The 18,419-nt window shown below is 44.5% G+C and overlaps 1 protein-coding gene across 2 annotated transcripts in view; it reads left to right on the top strand.

The window, feature by feature from the left end:
• Positions 1–3,983: 3,983 nt before the first annotated feature.
• ttyh2 (tweety family member 2) overlaps positions 3,984–18,419 on the top strand; it is a 119,629-nt gene continuing 105,193 nt past the window's right edge. The window contains exon 1 of one of the 2 annotated variants that reach the window (XM_029765040.1): positions 3,984–4,443. In XM_029765040.1, coding sequence (XP_029620900.1) covers positions 4,315–4,443 — 129 coding nt within the window. In that variant the 5' untranslated portion in view covers positions 3,984–4,314. The remainder of the gene's footprint in view (positions 4,444–18,419) is intronic. The other variant, XM_029765041.1, reaches the window with a different exon arrangement.

The raw sequence follows: 18,419 nt of genomic DNA, 5'->3' as shown, positions 1-18,419 counted from the left end.
TTTTGTCTTGGTTATTTTGTGCCACTACAGTAAATTCTGTTTATCTAAATGCTTTGTGGCTCGTAATTGGAACAAGGCATTAGTGAATGTATGCCGAATTAAGATACTATGGATTAATTTGAAGGGCTGGTTTCCCAGACAGATGAAACCTAGTCCTGGATTTTGGAGTGCTTTCAATGAAGATTCTCAAATGAAAAAACTCTTTAGTCTAGGACTAGGCTTACTCGTTGTCTGGAAAACAGGCCCTAAAAATAAGAAATGACTTGGATCAGTGTTGTCAAATCAAAGTTACTGACAACAGTTGGGCCCAGTACCAATACTCCAGAAATTATGGAATCAGATCGCAATTAGTGTCTACTAGGGTGGTGACTGCTTACACCTATCCAATCTCTTAGACCTGTGCTTACCTGAAAGAAATATGCATTCATTTATACTGAAATATAAAGTCAACTGTCGAACGCTTTTACTGAGTTAGTTCAACTAAGGAAATCAGTCAATTGAAAGAAATTCGTTGAACTATTCTATGGATTTCACCGGGCTGGGGCACAGCTGTGAGTGGGTCTGGGGAAGCATAGGCCCACCCGCTTGGGAGCCAGTTACTGTAAAGATCAAGAAAATGAGTTTTCCCTAACAAAGGGGCTTTAATAGAGACGATCTAGTTTCATCAGCTGTCCGTATGGCTGGTCTCAGACGGTCCCACAGGTGAAGCCGAATGTGGAGGTCCTGGGCTGGTGTGGTTACCTGCGGTTGTGATGCCGGTTAGATGTACTGACAAATTCTCTAAAATGACTGAGGCGGCTTATGGTGTAGAAATGAACCTTTTTTTTTTTATGCCACTTTCTCCCCAATTTGTAGTTAGTCATGTCCCATTGCTGCACCTCCCCTGCAGACTCAGGAGAGGCGATGGTTGAGAGCCATGCGTCCTCTGAAACACGACCCTGCCAAGCCACACTGCTGCGCCACCTGGGAGGCCCGACCATTCAATTCGCTGACAACAGCTCTAGTACACATCCTTGCAGTCAGCATGCCAATTGCACGTGTTCTCAAAACTTGACATCTGTGGCATGTTGTGCACATTTTAGTGACCTTGTATTGTCCCAGCACAAGGTGCACCTGTGTAATGATATTGTTTAATCAGCTTCTTGATATGCCATACTTGTCAGGTGGATGGATTATCTGTGTAAAGGATAAATGCTCACTAATGAGGATGGAAACAAATTAGCTTTTGCTTATGGGACAATTCTGGCATCTTTTATTTCTGTTCATGAAACATGGGACTAACACTTTTTATATTTTTGTTCAGTATAGTAAAAAGCATGAGCTGAAGCACCCCCCCCCCCCAAAAAAAATAAAAAAAATAAGCATTTGCACACAGTTATGCTAATCTTGGAATTGACCTGGGCTTGGTTTCCCAATAGCAATGGGATTTGGGTGTATGAGTTTTAACATGCATCTTTTTCCAATACTAGTTTACCCAATGGCATTTCATACCTTAGGGACAAGAATATTATAATAGCTGTAGACTATTATAGTACTCTTCTGATGGCTAGAGTGGTAAGGAAAGTGAATGTTCACATGCTAATTGTGGCCTTCATTGAAAGTCTAAGTTTGGCAGGCTAAATTCCTTAACCATGGTTAACTAGAGAACAGGCATTGTATGGCACAATAGACATGCACGTGTATGGGTAAAATACTGGATTTCTATACCAGCTGTCACGTTTCTTAGAGCAGGCTCATTAATGTTGTGTTTTAGTTTATTGGACACTGTTGGAATGACCATAGCATTGGCTACTGTCTACAACAAAGTAGACTAGACAGACCACCTCACCACTGATCTGCTTGGATACAAAGTGTTACATCTCAAATGGCACCCTTGTCCAAATATAAAACAATTTTACCAGAATTCTATTCCCCATACTATATAGGGTGTTCGCAATAGGGGAATTGTCTCTTCTGGTTTTGGAGAACCCACTAAGGATGCTGTCAACACGGGCAATGTACAGAAGCTGATTGCAGACTGAAGACTAGGCCAAATATTGAAAATGCAAATGTTATACAGAAGCAATTTTCTGAGGTACAGTGAATTTGGAAAGTATTTAGACCTCTTGACTTTTTCCAAATTTTGTTACTTTACAGCCCTATTCTAAAATTGATTAAATTGTTTTTCCCCCTGCATCAATCTACACACAATACCCCAAAATGTCAAAGCATGTTTGCTCATTTATTTAAAAAAAAAATTTAAACAGGAAATATAAAATCTAGGTAAGTATTCAGACCCTTTACTAAGTGCTTTGTTGAAGCACCTTTGGCAGCGATTACAGCCTCAAGTCTTGGATATGACACTACAAGCTTGGCACCTGTATTTGGGGAGATTCTTCCATTCTTCTCTGCAGATCCTCTCAAGCTCTGTCAGGTTGTATGGGGAGCGTCGCTGTACAGCTATTTTCAGGTCTCCAGAGATTTTTAAAGTGGTTCAAGTCTGGGCTCTGGCTGGGCCTCTCAAGGACATTTGTCCCTGCAGGGCCTCACCCAGTGACTGTCCAGCTTTTGGCAACGACCTTTCTCAGGGGGCTGTAAACCCAGACCAGCTCACCAGACTCAAAGTGCCTCCCCCAGGTGTGCACATAATTGTTTATTTTCTGCCTCACACCTGCGCTCATAAGCTGGTCATTGGCGAAAGTGTGGGCTGTGTCCAGGGTGTCCTGGAGTCTCCTGGCATACTCCCTGAACGCCATCTCTGCAGGGGTGCGGATCTCTCTCCCCAGCATGGGTAGGGCAGACATGCAGGAGGTGGAGTCTTGGACAGTAGTGCAGCATGCCATGAGGACCATGGGCAGCTGCTTGTGTTTGGGAGATGATGGCTAGCTTCTGTGCAAGCATTTTGTTGGAGTGCTCCATGAGGCCATCGCTTTGTGGGTGAAGCAGAGTGCTGCGGGTCTTGTGCATACCCAGCCGCTCACACATGGTGGTGGTGAACACACGGGACTCAAAGTTTCTGCCTTGGTCGCTCTGAATGGACACCGCCTCGCCAAACCTGCTGAACATACCCGCTGTGAGGGCATAGACTATGGTCTTTGCTTTCTGGTCAGGCAGAGCGTAGCCCTCAGGTCATTTTATGAAATAGTCCAATGACTTTGTACACAGCCTCAATTCGTCCTTTAGGTGGTGGACCATTCTTGATACACACGAGAAACTGTTGAGCATGAAAAACCCAGCAGCGTTGCAGTTCTTGACCCACTCAAACCGGTGCGCCTGGCACCTACTAAAACACTGTTCAAAGGCACTTCAATATTTTGTCTTGCCCATTCACCCTCTAAATGGCACACATACACAATCCATGTCTCAATTGTCTCAAAGCTTAAAAATAATTGTTTAACCTGTTTCCTCCCCTTCATCTTCACTGATTAAAGTGGATTTAACAGGTGACGTCAATAAGAGATCATAGCTTTCACCTGAATTCACCTGGTCAGTCTGTCATGGAAAGAGCAGGTGTTCCTAATGTTTTGTCCACTCAGTGTATATATATATATATATATATATATATATGTGTGTGTGTATATATATATATATATATTCTGGTTTCTGACATTACTCATTGTGATATTTCTCAATGTAACTTTTTTTGGGTGGATTATGTGGTTTTTTTGTAAAAAATAATGTGCTAGGTATTACTGCATTAATTTTGGGAGTTAGAAGCACAAGCATTTCGCTGCACCTGAGATAACATCTGCAAATCTGTGTACATAATCAATAAACTTTGATTTGTTGCTTATACATTGCTTTTACATTCAGGAAAAAATAAAATCTTATTAAAATATGTCTATCTTTAGCCTATAAGTTGCATCTTTCCATGCCATACTTTTTCCCATTTTACTTATTTTCATTAGACTACCATTCAGGTTCCTGGCTAATGTCTATGGTCCCTGCAGGTTCTGCGCGCCTCCGCCTCGTGTCCCGTGCCCCTTATTCATGCGCGCTCCCGTATAGGGACAGTGCTTCTCTGTGGAGGGATCGCTCAAATGTGAAAGACTGGACCAGCGGACAGGATGGCCGTGGCTAAAACGACGTGCTAATTTTATTTTTCACAGATAATCTTGGGATGCTTTCCTTTAACGACTTCCCTGCATCTTTTGTCTACTGTGCGTGTCAACGGGTTTACATTATCCAGCATGCTTTTCCATAATAATAGCTTATTATTGCTTTGTTATAGAAGACGGGACTGATGAGGATACTTCCAACAGCAGATGAGCTGTCTGTTTACTAAAGACAACAAACGAACTGTACTAGATCTTGGATAACAAAACTAGTGCCGGGATGTCTTCGATACGGGATGATTATATTGCACCTTGGTGGACTTATTGGCTACACAATTTTCCTCATGTCAACCTGAACTTCCAGCCCATCGATAACACCTTCACCCCCCAGGATCAGAACTACCAGCAGGTTAGTTGTGCAGTCTCATAAACTGTATCCCAAATGGAATCTTATTTATTAGTGCACTACTTTTCACCAGGACCCATAGAGCTCTGGTCAAAACAAGGGTTTAAAAAAATATATGTGATGTGTTATTGGATGTGGTCTAAACCCCCAAAATATCTCCTTCCATCAGGATTATCAAATTAACCAATTGCTGAATCTGATCATTTCTGCCAACAGCAGAAGTTTGATAGGCCTGTAGGACAGTCTGCAATGCAATGTTTATTTGGAACATTACATTTAATCTGTGTTATTACAAATAATATCATGTCATTTCTGGGCTACTCTATATCTCTCAGCTGACTATTCTCAAATGTCTATTATAAACTGGGTGGTTTGAGCCCTGAATGCTGATTGGCTGAGAGCAGTGGTTTATCAGATGAATATGACAAAACATTTATTTTAACTGCTCTAATTAAGTTGGTAACCAGTTTATTATAGCAATAAGGCACCTCAGGGGTTTTTGATATATGGCCAATATACCACGGCTAAGAGCTGTGTCCAGGCACTCCGTGTTGCGTCGTGCTAAGGAACAGCCCTTAGCCGTGGTAAATTGGCCATATACCACAGCCCCTCGGCCTTATTGCTTAAGTATCTTGGTGAAAAAGTTGGGAACCCCCAGCATGTTTCTATGGCTTAATCCCAAATGCCACCCTACTATTCCTTATATAGAGCACTACTTAATGAAAGTTATCCTGTGTGAACATCAGACTCAGTATATTTCAAATGTATCTTGCAATCACACATACATAACACAGTTGATGCTTGTAGTTTTTACAATAGTATAAATCTGTTTAGCTTTTGGCTTGGGTTAAACTACAGAGACCGTGCACATTGTTTCATCAAACCTCTAAATGGCTACTCAAGCCTTGGGATGAGTAATGTTTCAGCTGTTACTTTCCACAAAGACTGGGTTTATTTCAAGAATTCTGTTATTTTCTATAGTGTACAGTCAGTGTAGAGTAGACAGTCTAAAATAGGGACAGACACCATACAGTACTTTTTCAAAGCAGCTATGGTGAGACACCCTCTCTATGTCTGCTGGTTGTAATTAAGTCGTTATTGTGGAACCTTTGCTCTGGGGGTGAACAAGTTTAATGGGAAAGCGTTAGGAAGAAAGAAAGGGATCGTGAGCGAGCAGAGAGGGGGTAGAGAGATGGAGAGAGAAAGAGGGAGAGGAGTTATGTAGGTCCAGTGTGTCTCAGTTGGTAGACGTTTGCAACGTCAGGGTTGTGGGTTCGATTCCTACGGGGCAGAAGTACAAACAAATATGGAATCGTATACACTCACTACTGTAAGATGCTTTGGATAAGAGCGTCTGCTAAAATACCCACAGTGGAAATCAGAAGTTTACCTACACCTTAGCCAAATACATTTAAACTCTGTTTTTCACAATTCCTGACATTTAATCCTAGTAAAAATTCCCTGTTTTAGGTCAGTTAGGATCACCACTTTATTTTAAGAATGTGAAATGTCAGAATAATAGTAGAGAGAATGATTTATTTCAGCTTTTATTTCTATCATCACATTCCCAGTGGGTCAGAAGTTTACATACACTCAATTAGTCAACTCAGCAAAAAAAGAAACATCCTCTCACTGTCAACTGCATTTATTTTCAGCAAACTTAACATGTGTAAATATTTGTATGAACATAACAAGATTCAACAACTGAGACATAAACTGAACAAGTTCCACAGACATGCGACTAACAGAAATGGAATAATATGTCCCTGAACAAAGGGGGGGTCAAAATCAAAAGTATAACAGTCAGTATCTGGTGTGGCCTCCTCCTCATGGACAGCACAAGATTTGCCAGTTCTTGCTGTGAGATGTTACCCCACTCTTCCACTAAGGCAACTGTAAATTCCCAGACATTTCTGGGGGGAATAGCCCTAGCCCTCACCCTCCAATCCAACAGGTCCAAGATGTGCTCAATGGGATTGAGGTCCGGGCTCTTTGCTGGTCATGGCAGAACACTGACATTCCTGTCTTGCAGGAAATCACGCACAGAACGAGCAGTATGGCTGGTGGCATTGTCATGCTGGAGGGTCATGTCAGGATCAGCCTGCAGGAAGGGTACCACATGAGGGAGGAGGATGTCTTCCCTGTAATGCATAGCGTTGAGATTGCCTGCAATGACACACTGCCCCAGACCATGACGGACCCTCCACCTCCATATCGATCCCGCTCCAGTACAGGCCTCGGTGTAAAACTCATTCCTTTGACGAAAAATGCGAATCCGACCATCACCCCTGGTGAGACAAAACTGCAACTCGTCAGAGAAGAGCACTTTTTGCCAGTCCTGTCTGGTCCAGCGACGGTGGGTTTGTGCCCATAGGCGACGTTGTAGCCAATGATGTCTGGTGAGGACCTACCTTGCAACAGGCCTACACGCCCTGAGTCCAGCCTCCCTCAGCCTATTGCGGACAGTCTGAGTACTGATGGAGGGATCGTGCGTTACTGGTGTAACTCGGGCAGTTGTTGTTGCCATCCTGTACCTGTCCCGCAAGTGTGATGTTCGGATGTACCGATCCTGTGCAGGTGTTGTTACATGTGGTCTTCCACTGCAAGGACGATCAGCTGTCCGTCCTGTCTCCCTGTAGCGCTGTCTTAGGTGTCTCACAGTACGGACATTGACATTTATTGCCCTGGCCACATCTGCAGTCATCAGGCCTCCTTGCAGCATGCCTAAGGCATGTTCACGCAGATGAGCAGGGACCCTGGGCATCTTTCTTTTGGTGTTTTTCAGAGTCAGTAGAAAGGCCTCTTTAGTGTCCTAAGTTTTCATAACTGTGACCTTAATTGCCTACCGTCTGTAAGCTGTTACTGTCTTAATGACCGTTCCACATGTGCATGTTCATTAATTGTTTCTGGTTCATTGAACAAGCATGGGAAACAGTGTTTAAACCCTTTACAATGAAGATCTGTGAAGTTATTTGGATTTTTACGAATTATCTTTGAAAGACAGGGTCCTGAAAAAGGGACGTTTATTTTTTTGCTGAGTTTATTTTTTATTTGGTAGCATTGCCGAAAATTGTTTAACCTCTGGGCGGGCTCGGGACGGACATCCAGCGAAAAATCCTATCGCCATTAGCATAACAAAATTGTATATATATTTTTTTCAAATATAGGACTATTTTATATCGTTTTATAGATACACCTCTCCTGAATCGAACCACGCTGTCCGATTTCAAAAAGGCTTTACAGCAAAAGCAAAACATTAGATTATGTTAGAGGAGTATATCGTAAAAGTAGCCACATAGCCATTTTCCGACCAACCACATGCATCACAAATAACCAAAAAACAGCTAAATGCAGCACTAACCTTTGACAATCTTCATCAGATGACACTCCTAGGACATCATGTTACACAATACATGCATTCTTTTGTTCGATAAAGTTCATATTTATATATAAAAACAGCATTTTACATCGGCGCGTGACGTTGACTAACTATTTTCCCTCAAATGCGTCCGGTGAAACAGCGCTACAATTTACTAAATTACTATTCGAAAACATTTTAAAAATGTAATATTGTCATTCTAAGATTTATAGATTAGCATCTCTTGAAAGCACCTGCAATGCCAGATTTAAAAATAACTTTACTGGGTAATCACACTTTGCGATAAAAGGGGATGCGATACTCAGAAAAAATAGGCTAGCAATACAGGTCAGCGCCATCTTGGAACAATCGCATATCAAATCTAGTCTTGTATACTATTGTCAATAATCCCTTACCTTTGATTATCTTCATCAGAAGGCACTTCCAGGAATCCCAGGTCCACAACAAATGTATTTTCGTTCGAAAAAGTTAATCCTTTACGTCCCAATAGCTTGTTCTTGTTAGCGCGTTCTGAAGGCTGCTCCAAAAGTACCGTCGGCCGCGGGACTTCTCTCTCAACAAAATGCATTTTTTTTTTATTTAGGTTCGTTCAAACATGTCAAACGTTGTATAACATAAATCTTTAGGGCCTTTTTCAACCAGAGCTCCAATAACATTCAAGGGGGACGATTGCATTGTCTTTCAAAACGTTTCGAAAGGGGAGGGTAGCCAGGGGCGCCGACATCATAATGGTGATGGCCTTCCTCATGTGACCACGTTCCACAGACTCTCATTCTGTCAGTTTTCACAGTAGAAGGCTCAAATCACTTTGTAAAGACTGGGGACATCTAGTGGAAGTAATAGGAAGTGCTCAATGAACCATTGCTCACGGTGTGATTTATAGGCAAAGTGATGAAGTTGAGTCCGCAATTCAGAATTCCACTTCCTGTTACAATCTGTCTCAGGGTTTTGACTGCCATATGAGTTCTGTTATACTCACAGACACCATTCAAACAGTTTTAGAAACTTTAGGGTGTTTTCCATCCACAAGTATTAATTATATGCATATCCTAGCTTCTGAGTTTGAGTAGGAGGCCGTTTAAAATGGGCACGATTTTTTTTCAAAAATCGCTGTAGCGCCCCCTATCCTAGGCGACCGTCAAGAGGTTAACTTGGGTCAAATGTTTCGGGTAGCCTTCCACAAGCTTCTTCCGATAAGTTGGGGGACTTTTAGCCCATTCCTCCTGACAGAGCTGGTGTAACTGAGTCACGTTTGTCGGCCTCCTTGCTCGCACACGCTTTTTCAGTTTTGCCCACAAATTTTCTATAGGATTGAGGTCAGGGCTTTGTGATGGCCATTCCAATATCTTGGCTTTGTTGTCCTTAAGCCATTTTGCCACAACTTTGGAAGTATGCTTGGGGTCATTGTCCATTTGGAAGACCCATTTGCTCGTTTTATTATTGTGGATATAGATACTTTTGTACCTGTTTCCTCCAGGATCTTCACAAGGTCCTTTGCTGTTGTTCTGGGATTGATTTGCACTTTTCGCACCAAAGTACATTCAGCTCTAGGAGACAGAACGCGTCTCCTTCCTGAGCGGTATGACGGCTGCGTGGTCCCATGGTGTTTATACTTGCATACTATTGTTTGTATAGATGAACGTGGTACCTTCACGTGTTTGGAAATTGCTCCCAAGGATGAACCAGATTTGTGGAGGTCTACAATTGTTTTTCTGTGGTTTTGGCTGATTTCTTTAGATTTTCCCATGATGTCAAGCAAAGAGGCACAGAGTTTGAAGGTAGGCCTTGAAATACATCCACAGGTGCACCTCCGATTGACTCAATGGATGGATGAATCTGGGTTTGGCGGATGCCGGAAGAATGCTACCTGCCCCAATGCATAGTGCCAACTGTAAAGTTTGGTGGAGGAGGAATAATGGTCTGGGGCTGTTTTTCATGGTTCGGGCTAGGCCCCTTAGTTCCAGTGAAGGGAAATCTTAACGCTATAGCATACAATGACATTCTGGACGATTCTGTGCTTCCAACTTTGTGGCAACAGTTTGGGGAAGGCCCTTTCCTGTTTCAGAATGACAATGTCCCCGTGCACAAAGCGAGGTCCATACAGAAATGGCTTGTCGAGATTGGTGTGTTAGAACTGGCCTGCACAGAGTCCTGACCTCAACCCCATCGAACACCTTTGGGATGAATTGGAACGGCGATTGCGAGCCAGGCCTAATAGCCCAACATCAGTGCCCGACCTGACTAATGCTCTTGTGGCTGAATGGAAGCAAGTCCCTGCAGCAATGTTCCAACATCTAGTGGAAAGCCTTCCCAGAAGAGTGGAGGCTGTTATAGCAGCAAAGGGCGGACCAACTCCATATCAATTCTCATGATTTTGGAGTGAGATGTTTGATAAGCAGGTGTCCACATACTTTTGGTCATGTAGTGTACATTTATCCCTATTCATTTCTCCTGAGACCAGATAGGCCCACCAACCCTTCCCTTCTGACTCCCACCCTCGCACTGTCAGTGAATCCACAGAGCACTTAACATTAGGAAGGAAATGGCTGTGGTATGAGAGAGAGAGAAAGAGAGAGGGGGAGAGAGATGGGGATAGGGAGAGAAACCACTACTCAGGGCGCCGAACTGACCGTGGTATTGGTGAGAGCGAGAGGGGGGAGAGAGTGCTGGTCTCTGTAGCTGTCTGTTTCCATTAGCTGTGACAGCGTGGGGAGAGGGGAAAGTCAGGGCTGCTAGGGGTAGGAGGAGAGAGGATGAAGGATCTCCATGGGAGACCACTGAATCCTGCTGGTACGACCATCAACCACCACCATGCAGCCTGATAGCCCATAGCGAGGGGTGGAACTTTAGAGCACTACGCTACACTAGCCTTCCACACGCACGTGAACATACACACACATACAGACACACAGACAGTACGCTAGCTGGTCACACGCTACTATCTCAATCTATCCCCGTACTAGGCTTCTTGCGTTAATGCTGCAAATTGAAGGCAATAAATTGACACAGTAGTCAGACCATAACATTCCATAAGTTATGGCTCTCATGGTGATTATTGATCACTACAGCTGCTTTGACCATGCTATTACTGGTGATAATCAGTGGAACTGATGGACACTGAAGATCACTAGTCCCTCTTTATTATCCCTTAATGGCAGGTCAGTGACCATATCGAAAGAGAATTGACTCCAATCAGCCTACCAATGCATTGTGGAATCAGTTATGCGCTACTCTATCTGGCACCAAGAGCCAGAGTAAGTCAATAATGTGTCTAAATGTATCCACGTTCAGGCCTCTCTGTACTGTATTGTACTGTATTGTACTGTATTGAATACAGTAGAACTGCTGGTTGGTTGAGGATATGATTCCTTTCTACAGACAGTGCTATGGTGACCGAACAAACTATTAGCCTATTCAATGTAGAAAGCTTAGTGTTAGACGATAAAGAATTCAAATTAGGAAACAAGACTGTATCCAATTCTCTCTACTCAGTTTGAGCAGATATTGCTGTCATCGATCTCTCCACACAGTCAGTCTGTAGAGGGAGGTTATTGAGTGGCTCCCCATGCATGGCTCAGACTCCATGTCAGAATGAGCTGTAATTGGCCAGTTTGAGCAGAGCTAATGTTTGTGAATTCCTCCGGTTGGCTGGTTGGCTGTGGTCCACAGAAGAATGAAGTGGAATTCAAGGGTCACGGTCTTAGTGAGGGCTGCTTTCTTTCTGTTGGGTTTAGTATGTGTGTGTATTATGGAAAGGATTGCTGATTCTCAAGTATGCCTGGCCTGTAGATTCTCACCCTCCATTGGACAGAAAGAACACTGCTGATCATGTGAATCACCTGACCTGAGAAATTAATGAACTGCAGAATGTTCCTCAATAGTAATTTAGCCTAATGCTCTTCGGACAAAAATATTGTTATATTGTTTTAGCATCATGTCTTCTGTTTGGAATGAGTCTTTGGACTTTTGTTGGATGTCTGTGTAGAAGCTAAGGAATTTTAGATAGCTACAATTCATTTGTCTATGTCTTTAGTCATGTGTTAGTCATTTTGGCCTCAGCATGCATTGCGTTTCCTGTAGTAAGATCTGTACTGCTCCTCATCTCACTCTCACCAGAACAAGAAAGGAGGACACAGCCCAAAAAGAGTTCTCACAAAAATAGGTCAGCGCCCTATTTCTCCTCATATCGCATTGCCAGCCTCAGTGTGTGTGTGTGTGTGTGTGTGTGTGTGTGTGTGTGTGTGTGTGTGTGTGTGTGTGTGTGTGTTCATCAGAGAGGAAGAAATGTCTCATAACAGAGGAGTGGATAGGTCAAAGGGTCCCTATCCATATGATTCATCCACTTCCTTCCCTGCTCTGTGACCCAAAGCTGTTCATGACAGGGAACAGGGATGTGGTGTGGTTTCTGTTTGTATTATGCAATTCAATTGGATCAGAGTCTTCACTAGAGGCCCACAACTGAGGCAAGACAAGCAAGTTGTTACTACCATTACATCATTTATTTGTATCTTAGTCTTTTGGCAAATGGTCAGAAACAACAGGTAATAGGCCTAACTCGTAAATAAATAATGTAATTGGTGCTAAATGGCTGCTAATGTACTGTATGGAAACACTTAGGCTTCATCTCATAGGCAAAACGTTGAGTCAGCTGTACAAGACTACAGCTGTATGTTGATTTCTGTATCCCAAATGGCACCCTATTCCCTATATAGTGCACAAATATTGACCCGTGCCCTATGGGTGATATTTGGGTCGTAACCTATCAGTCCATGGAGAGGTTCTTTAGGAGTAGTAATGTTGAGACCCTCCTGGGAGACTGTGATAACACAGGCCAGGGTTGGGCAGCTGTGGTACAGGACACACACAAACACACCAGGACCCTGCAGGGCTGGCCACACTGGGGTTCTTCCTTCCTGCTAGCTGACTTTGATGTCATATCCTGCCAGGTGGCCAACACTACTGTATGTAGATTAGACTATCCAAAGATGTGTCCCACTGACTCAATATTTGAGATAGGGGCAAAAAATATACAGTTGACAATATCGCAATATTATTTTTGCACTAGTTTGCTGTATCTGCACCAAAACGCCAGTATTTTTCCTTCATAGCTTGTTTTCCATGTTCTTTTGAAATAGGGGAGCCAATTCATTTTCAGCACTTTTATTTCCATGACTGATCAAAACTAGTTGTCTTATGCTCGCTCTTGTCTCTCTGGAGCAGACATACTGTATAGTGAGCAATATATTTGGAACATCAAATCGCAATAAAATAACATATAGAATCGCAATACATATAGAATCGTAAGATACATATTCAGATTCAGAAAGCTTTAATGTCCTCAAAGAGGCAAATCATCTTGCAGCAGTCATAAAACATATAACATCTAAAAATGTAAAATAAATAGCAACGGATATTTACAAACAAATAGGCAGGGTAAGTGCAATTTCATAGTGCAAGTGCTAAGTGCAATTAGTTCAACATTTGTTAAGTTGCAGAATTGCATATTATTTATTTTTTACCTTAGGTAGTCTGTATCTATGTCCAGAGGGAAGGAGCTGGAATTCAGGGTGGAGTAGATGGGAAGAGTCAACCACTATTTTATTCACCTTAAGGAGGGCTCTGCCCAGGTAGAGAGATGACAGTTCTTGCTGTTACTGCCACATGATTTTTCCGCAAGTCCTGACTATCTTGCCCAATCTATTTTTCTGTGCAACCTTGATATTCCCAAACCAGCAGGTCAAGCAGTAGGACAGAATGCTCTCAATGAATGATTTATAAAAGAGAACCATGATGCTTAGATCAACATTAAAAAAAGTTCAGTTTCTGTAGAAAATACAGTCTCTGTTGGCCATTCTTAAATATAGCTTCAGTACATTGTTCCCAGGACAGTTTGTTGTCAATGACTAGCCCAAGGTATTTGTACTCCTCCACTATTTCAATAGGCTCACCTTTTATCAGTGATGGTGTGTGCATGGTAGCGTTCCTTCCAAAGTCATAACCATGTCTTTTGTTTTTGATGTATTTAATATTAGATGGGATGACTCACACCAGACAGTAAAATCGTATCGTGATAATATCGTATCGTGAAGTCTCTGGCCATTCCCAGCCCTACTCAATATGGTCCATCTTAAGTTATCATTTAGCTCGATTGGACTCTCACTACGTGGTTGTTTTATGCACAGCCGGTTAGAGAGGCGTGCAGATGGCACAGGGCATGGCCCACAGTAGTACTACTACAGACTGTACATGTGGTCATTATGCAACAATATCCCATGTTCAAATGGAAACATTAGTCACCTGTTGGTTTTAACATTGTTAATAACCCAGGGATGACTAGGAGAGGATCAGACACTCACTGGCCTTTCAACTCCACTCAGTTCACTGAAAAATTCCGCAGATTAGCTCCTCCTGCCATACAGGCCTGCTCTGGGTCTATGGCCCACTGTAGAACATAGTAGCCTGTAGCCATAGATGGGCAGCATCTCTGTGACGTATTTGAAATACGTATCTTTATAGCTGTTCACAATTTTGTGGCTCCCTTTTACCCTATATTGGGATCAAAAGTCTGATGGCACAACGGTGTGATAAGAGTTACTGTAACGTTTGGGCGTCGTGGGTGTGGAGTCAGGCGCAGGAAGCAGAAACGTTCAGTACAGTGCTCTTTATTACGCACCACAAAAGAGAAATCGCCCAAAACAGCAGGGCGTACCAAAACACAAGGTCCCAAAATACAATCCACTACACAGCACACAGTGGAAAAGAACCAACAAGCCCGCACACAGAACAGGCGGGAAGACGGGCTTAAATAGCCCAGCTAATCAACCTAATAGACAACAGGTGCAACAAATTAAGGCAAAACCAACAGAAAAGGAAAAGGGGATCGGTGGCAGCTAGTAGGCCGGTGACGACGACCGCCGAGCGCCACCTGTCAGGGAGAGGAGCCACCCTTGGTAGGAGTCGTGACAGTACCCCCCCCCCCCCTGACGCACGGCTCCCGCATTGCGCCGAAACCTGCCTCGGGGTCGGCCAATTACGTACAGCATTAACGCGGTCACACTCCATCACCACCCCCGAGGTGGAAATGCGATAACCCAGGAAGGAGACGGCTCGTTTGGAGAACTCACACTTCTCAGCATTGACGTATAGGTCATGCTCCAGCATTCTACCAAGCACCCTGCGCACCAGAGACACATGCTTGGCACGTGTGGCGGAGTAAATCAGGATATCGTCGAAATACACAATCACGCCCTGCCTGTGCAGGTCCCTGAGAATCTCATCCACAAAGGATTGAAAGACGGCTGGAGCATTCTTCAACCCATACGGCATGACGAGGTACTCATAGTGGCCCAATGTGGTACTAAACGCGGTTTTTCACTTGTCTCCCTCCCGAATACGCACCAGATTATACGCGCTCTGTGAAATGAGCGCGTGAAAAAACGCGCTCCGTGAAATGATTCCACCGCCGTAGCGATGAGAGGTAGCGGGTAACTGAACCCCACTGTAATGGAATTGAGACCTCTATAATCAATGCACGGCCGCAGACCTCCCCCCTTTTTCTTCACGAAAAAGAAACTCGAGGAGACAGGTGAAATGGAGGGCCGAATGTACCCCTGTCCCAGAGATTCCGTGACATATGTCTCCATAGCCAACGTCTCCTCCTGGGACAATGGGCACACGTGACTCCTGGGAAGCGCAGCGTTTACCTGGAGGTTTATCGCACAATCCCCGTCGATGAGGTGGTAATTTAGTCGCCCTCTTCTTACAGAAGGCGAGAGCCAAATCGGCATACCCAGGGGTAATGCGCACAGTGGAAACCTGGTCTGGACTTTCCACCGACGTGGCACCGATGGAAACTCCCAGACACCTACCTGAACACTCCTCTGACCACCCCTGGAGAACCCCCTGTTTCCACGAAATCCTGGGATTGTGACTGGCCAGCCAAGGCACCCCCAGCACCACTGGAAACGCAGGCGAATCGATAAGGAACAAACTAATTCGCTCCTTATGATTCCCCTGCGTCACCATGTCCAGTGGCACAGTGGCCTCCCAGACCAGCCCTGACCCTAATGGCCGGCTATCTAAGGAGTGCACGGGGAAGGGGGAATCTATCGGCACCAGCGGAATTCCCAGCTTGAGGGCGAGTCCGCGATCCATAAAGGTCCCAGCTGCGCCTGAATCGACTAGCGCCTTATGCTAGGAAAAGGGAGAAAAATCAAGAAAGAAAATGAAGACAAACATGTGACCAACAGAGGGTTCTGGGTGAGTTTGATGCTGACTCACCTGGGGTGAACGAGGAATGTTCTGCCTGCCCTTTCGACTCCCAGAGGGGCCCCCCAGCACCGGTCGGCCGTGTGTGCTCGTTGACCACAGTTGGTGCAGGAGGAGCGCCCTCCTCCGGTTCCCCTTGAAGCGGCCCCCCCAGCTCCATAGGAATGAGCGCGGGAGGGCTAGGAGGTGGAACTGACAGGACCCTTTCTGAACGCCCGCGGGCAGCCAGCAGATTGTCCAGTCGGATGGACATGTCGATCAGTTCATCGAGGGAGAGTGTAGTGTCCCGACACGCTAGCTCCCTGCAGACGTCCTCCCGGAGGCTACACCGGTAGTGGTCCATTAGGGCCCTGTCATTCCACCCGACCCCAGCAGCCAAGGTCCGGAACTCCAGAGCAAAGTCTTGTGCGCTCCTCGTCTCCTGCCTAAGATGAAACAGTCGCTCACCCGCCGCTCGGCCTTCTGGGGGGTGGTCGAATACAGCCCGGAAACGGCGGGTGAACTCAGGGTAGTTATCCCTCGCCGAGTCTGGGCCATTCCATACAGCGTTGGCCCACTCCAAAGCTCGGCCCGTCAGGCAGGAGACGAGTAGGCTCACACTCTCCTCCCCCGAGGGAGTCGGCCTCACGGTAGCCAGGTATAACTAGATCTGTAGCAGAAACCCCTGGCACCCAGCTGCTGCTCCATCTTACTCCCTCGGGGGCGCGAGACGAAGTGCGCCAGATCCAGACGCGGAAGGGAGCGGAGTAGGTGGACTCGTTGTGTGAGCCGGAGGTGAAGGGAGGAGACCACTCCTCTCCCAACGGTCCATCCTCTCCATCATCTGGTCCATAGCTGACCCAATCCGATGGAGGACGGTGGTGTGATGGAGGACCTGTTCCTCCATCGATGGTAGAGGGGTGGCGGCTGCTCCTGCTGACTCCATGCTTGAAGGTGCGGGCTTCTGTAACGTTTGGGCGTGTCAAGTGGGAAGAGTATCGTATGCCAGATTAAGTGAAATGCTGCAACTATGGAGGTGAACATGCCTCTGAGTTCCTGGAGTGCCCTGTTAGGGTGAAGGAGAATGAGGTGGCAGGGGTTAGGAGTGTCCAGCGTGTCTCCTATATGGAGGCGGTGAGAAGATTGAAAGGAACTAGTGGCAGGGAAGAAACAATGGTAGTAGAGCCAACATGACTAGCGAAGGGTTCTCATCAATTGAGGGATAGTGAAATGCTACATGTTAAAAATGTGGACTTAACCCTAACCCTAACCCTAACCCAATAAATCCTGTCGGTGAATGTACCGCCATCACAGGCCCCTGAGGTAGGGATGGATGTATTTTGGAGTGGACTGTGATTGAAGAAGTGGGATGGGTTTTCTTAGTTGACGTGTTTTATTTTGTATGATGTAATTTCCACCTTTTCCCGCAATGTTTTTTTTGTTTCTTATTCAATATCCAGTCCAGCTGGTGGTGGTAATGCACCATTAACATTGGATGCCAACCGCCGTAAAACCCCATCGAAGAAGAAGAAGTTCTGCTACTTCGTTTCTACTGCTTGCAAGCTTCCTTTTTTTTGTTTTTATTTTGAGATTTGCTGCATACAATTATGTCTATGTCTCTGTCCAGTTTCGAGGAGCGTCTGTCCAAACTGGTGAGACATACTGTACGAGAACTTTTACAACCCTTCGATGCGGTTGTATTCAGAGAAGCACCCAAAAGAAAACAGCTAAAGGGAGATATCACAGATATCACGAAATTTGAACATCGATACTGACATGAAAGAAATATGGCAAAAGATTTGGAACCGGTATGTTCGCAATCTGAAAAGGGTGAAGGAGACGAGGAATGGGGCTGCCTCTGGTGTGTGTCCAACAAAAGTCATCTAAAATAAATCAAATCAAATCCAATTTTATTGGTCACATACACGTGTTTAGCAGATGTTATTGCGGGTGTAGCGAAATGCTTGTGTTTCTAGCTCCAACAGTGCAGTAATATCTAACAAGTAATATCTAACAATTTCACAACAATACACACAAATCTAAAGTAAAGGAATGGAATTAAGAATATATAAATATTTGGACGAGCAATGTCAGAGCAGCATAGACTAAGATACAGTAGAATAGTATAGAATACAGTATATACATGTGAGATGAGTAATGTAGAATAGAATAGAATACAGTATATACATATGAGATAAGTAATGCAAGATATGTAAACATTATTAAAGTGACTAGTGTTCCATTATTAAAGTGGCCAGTGATTTAAAGTCTATGTGCTAGTGATGGTTATGTAACAGTCTGATGACCAGTCTACGTTTTTACTGGCTATAAAAGCAGTCATTACTGAATTAAG

This window comes from Salmo trutta, chromosome 10 (genome assembly GCF_901001165.1).
Source record: "Salmo trutta chromosome 10, fSalTru1.1, whole genome shotgun sequence".
NCBI lineage: Eukaryota > Metazoa > Chordata > Actinopteri > Salmoniformes > Salmonidae > Salmo > Salmo trutta.
Note: the sequence above shows the minus strand (reverse complement) of the source record. Positions and strands in the feature narration are given on the sequence as shown.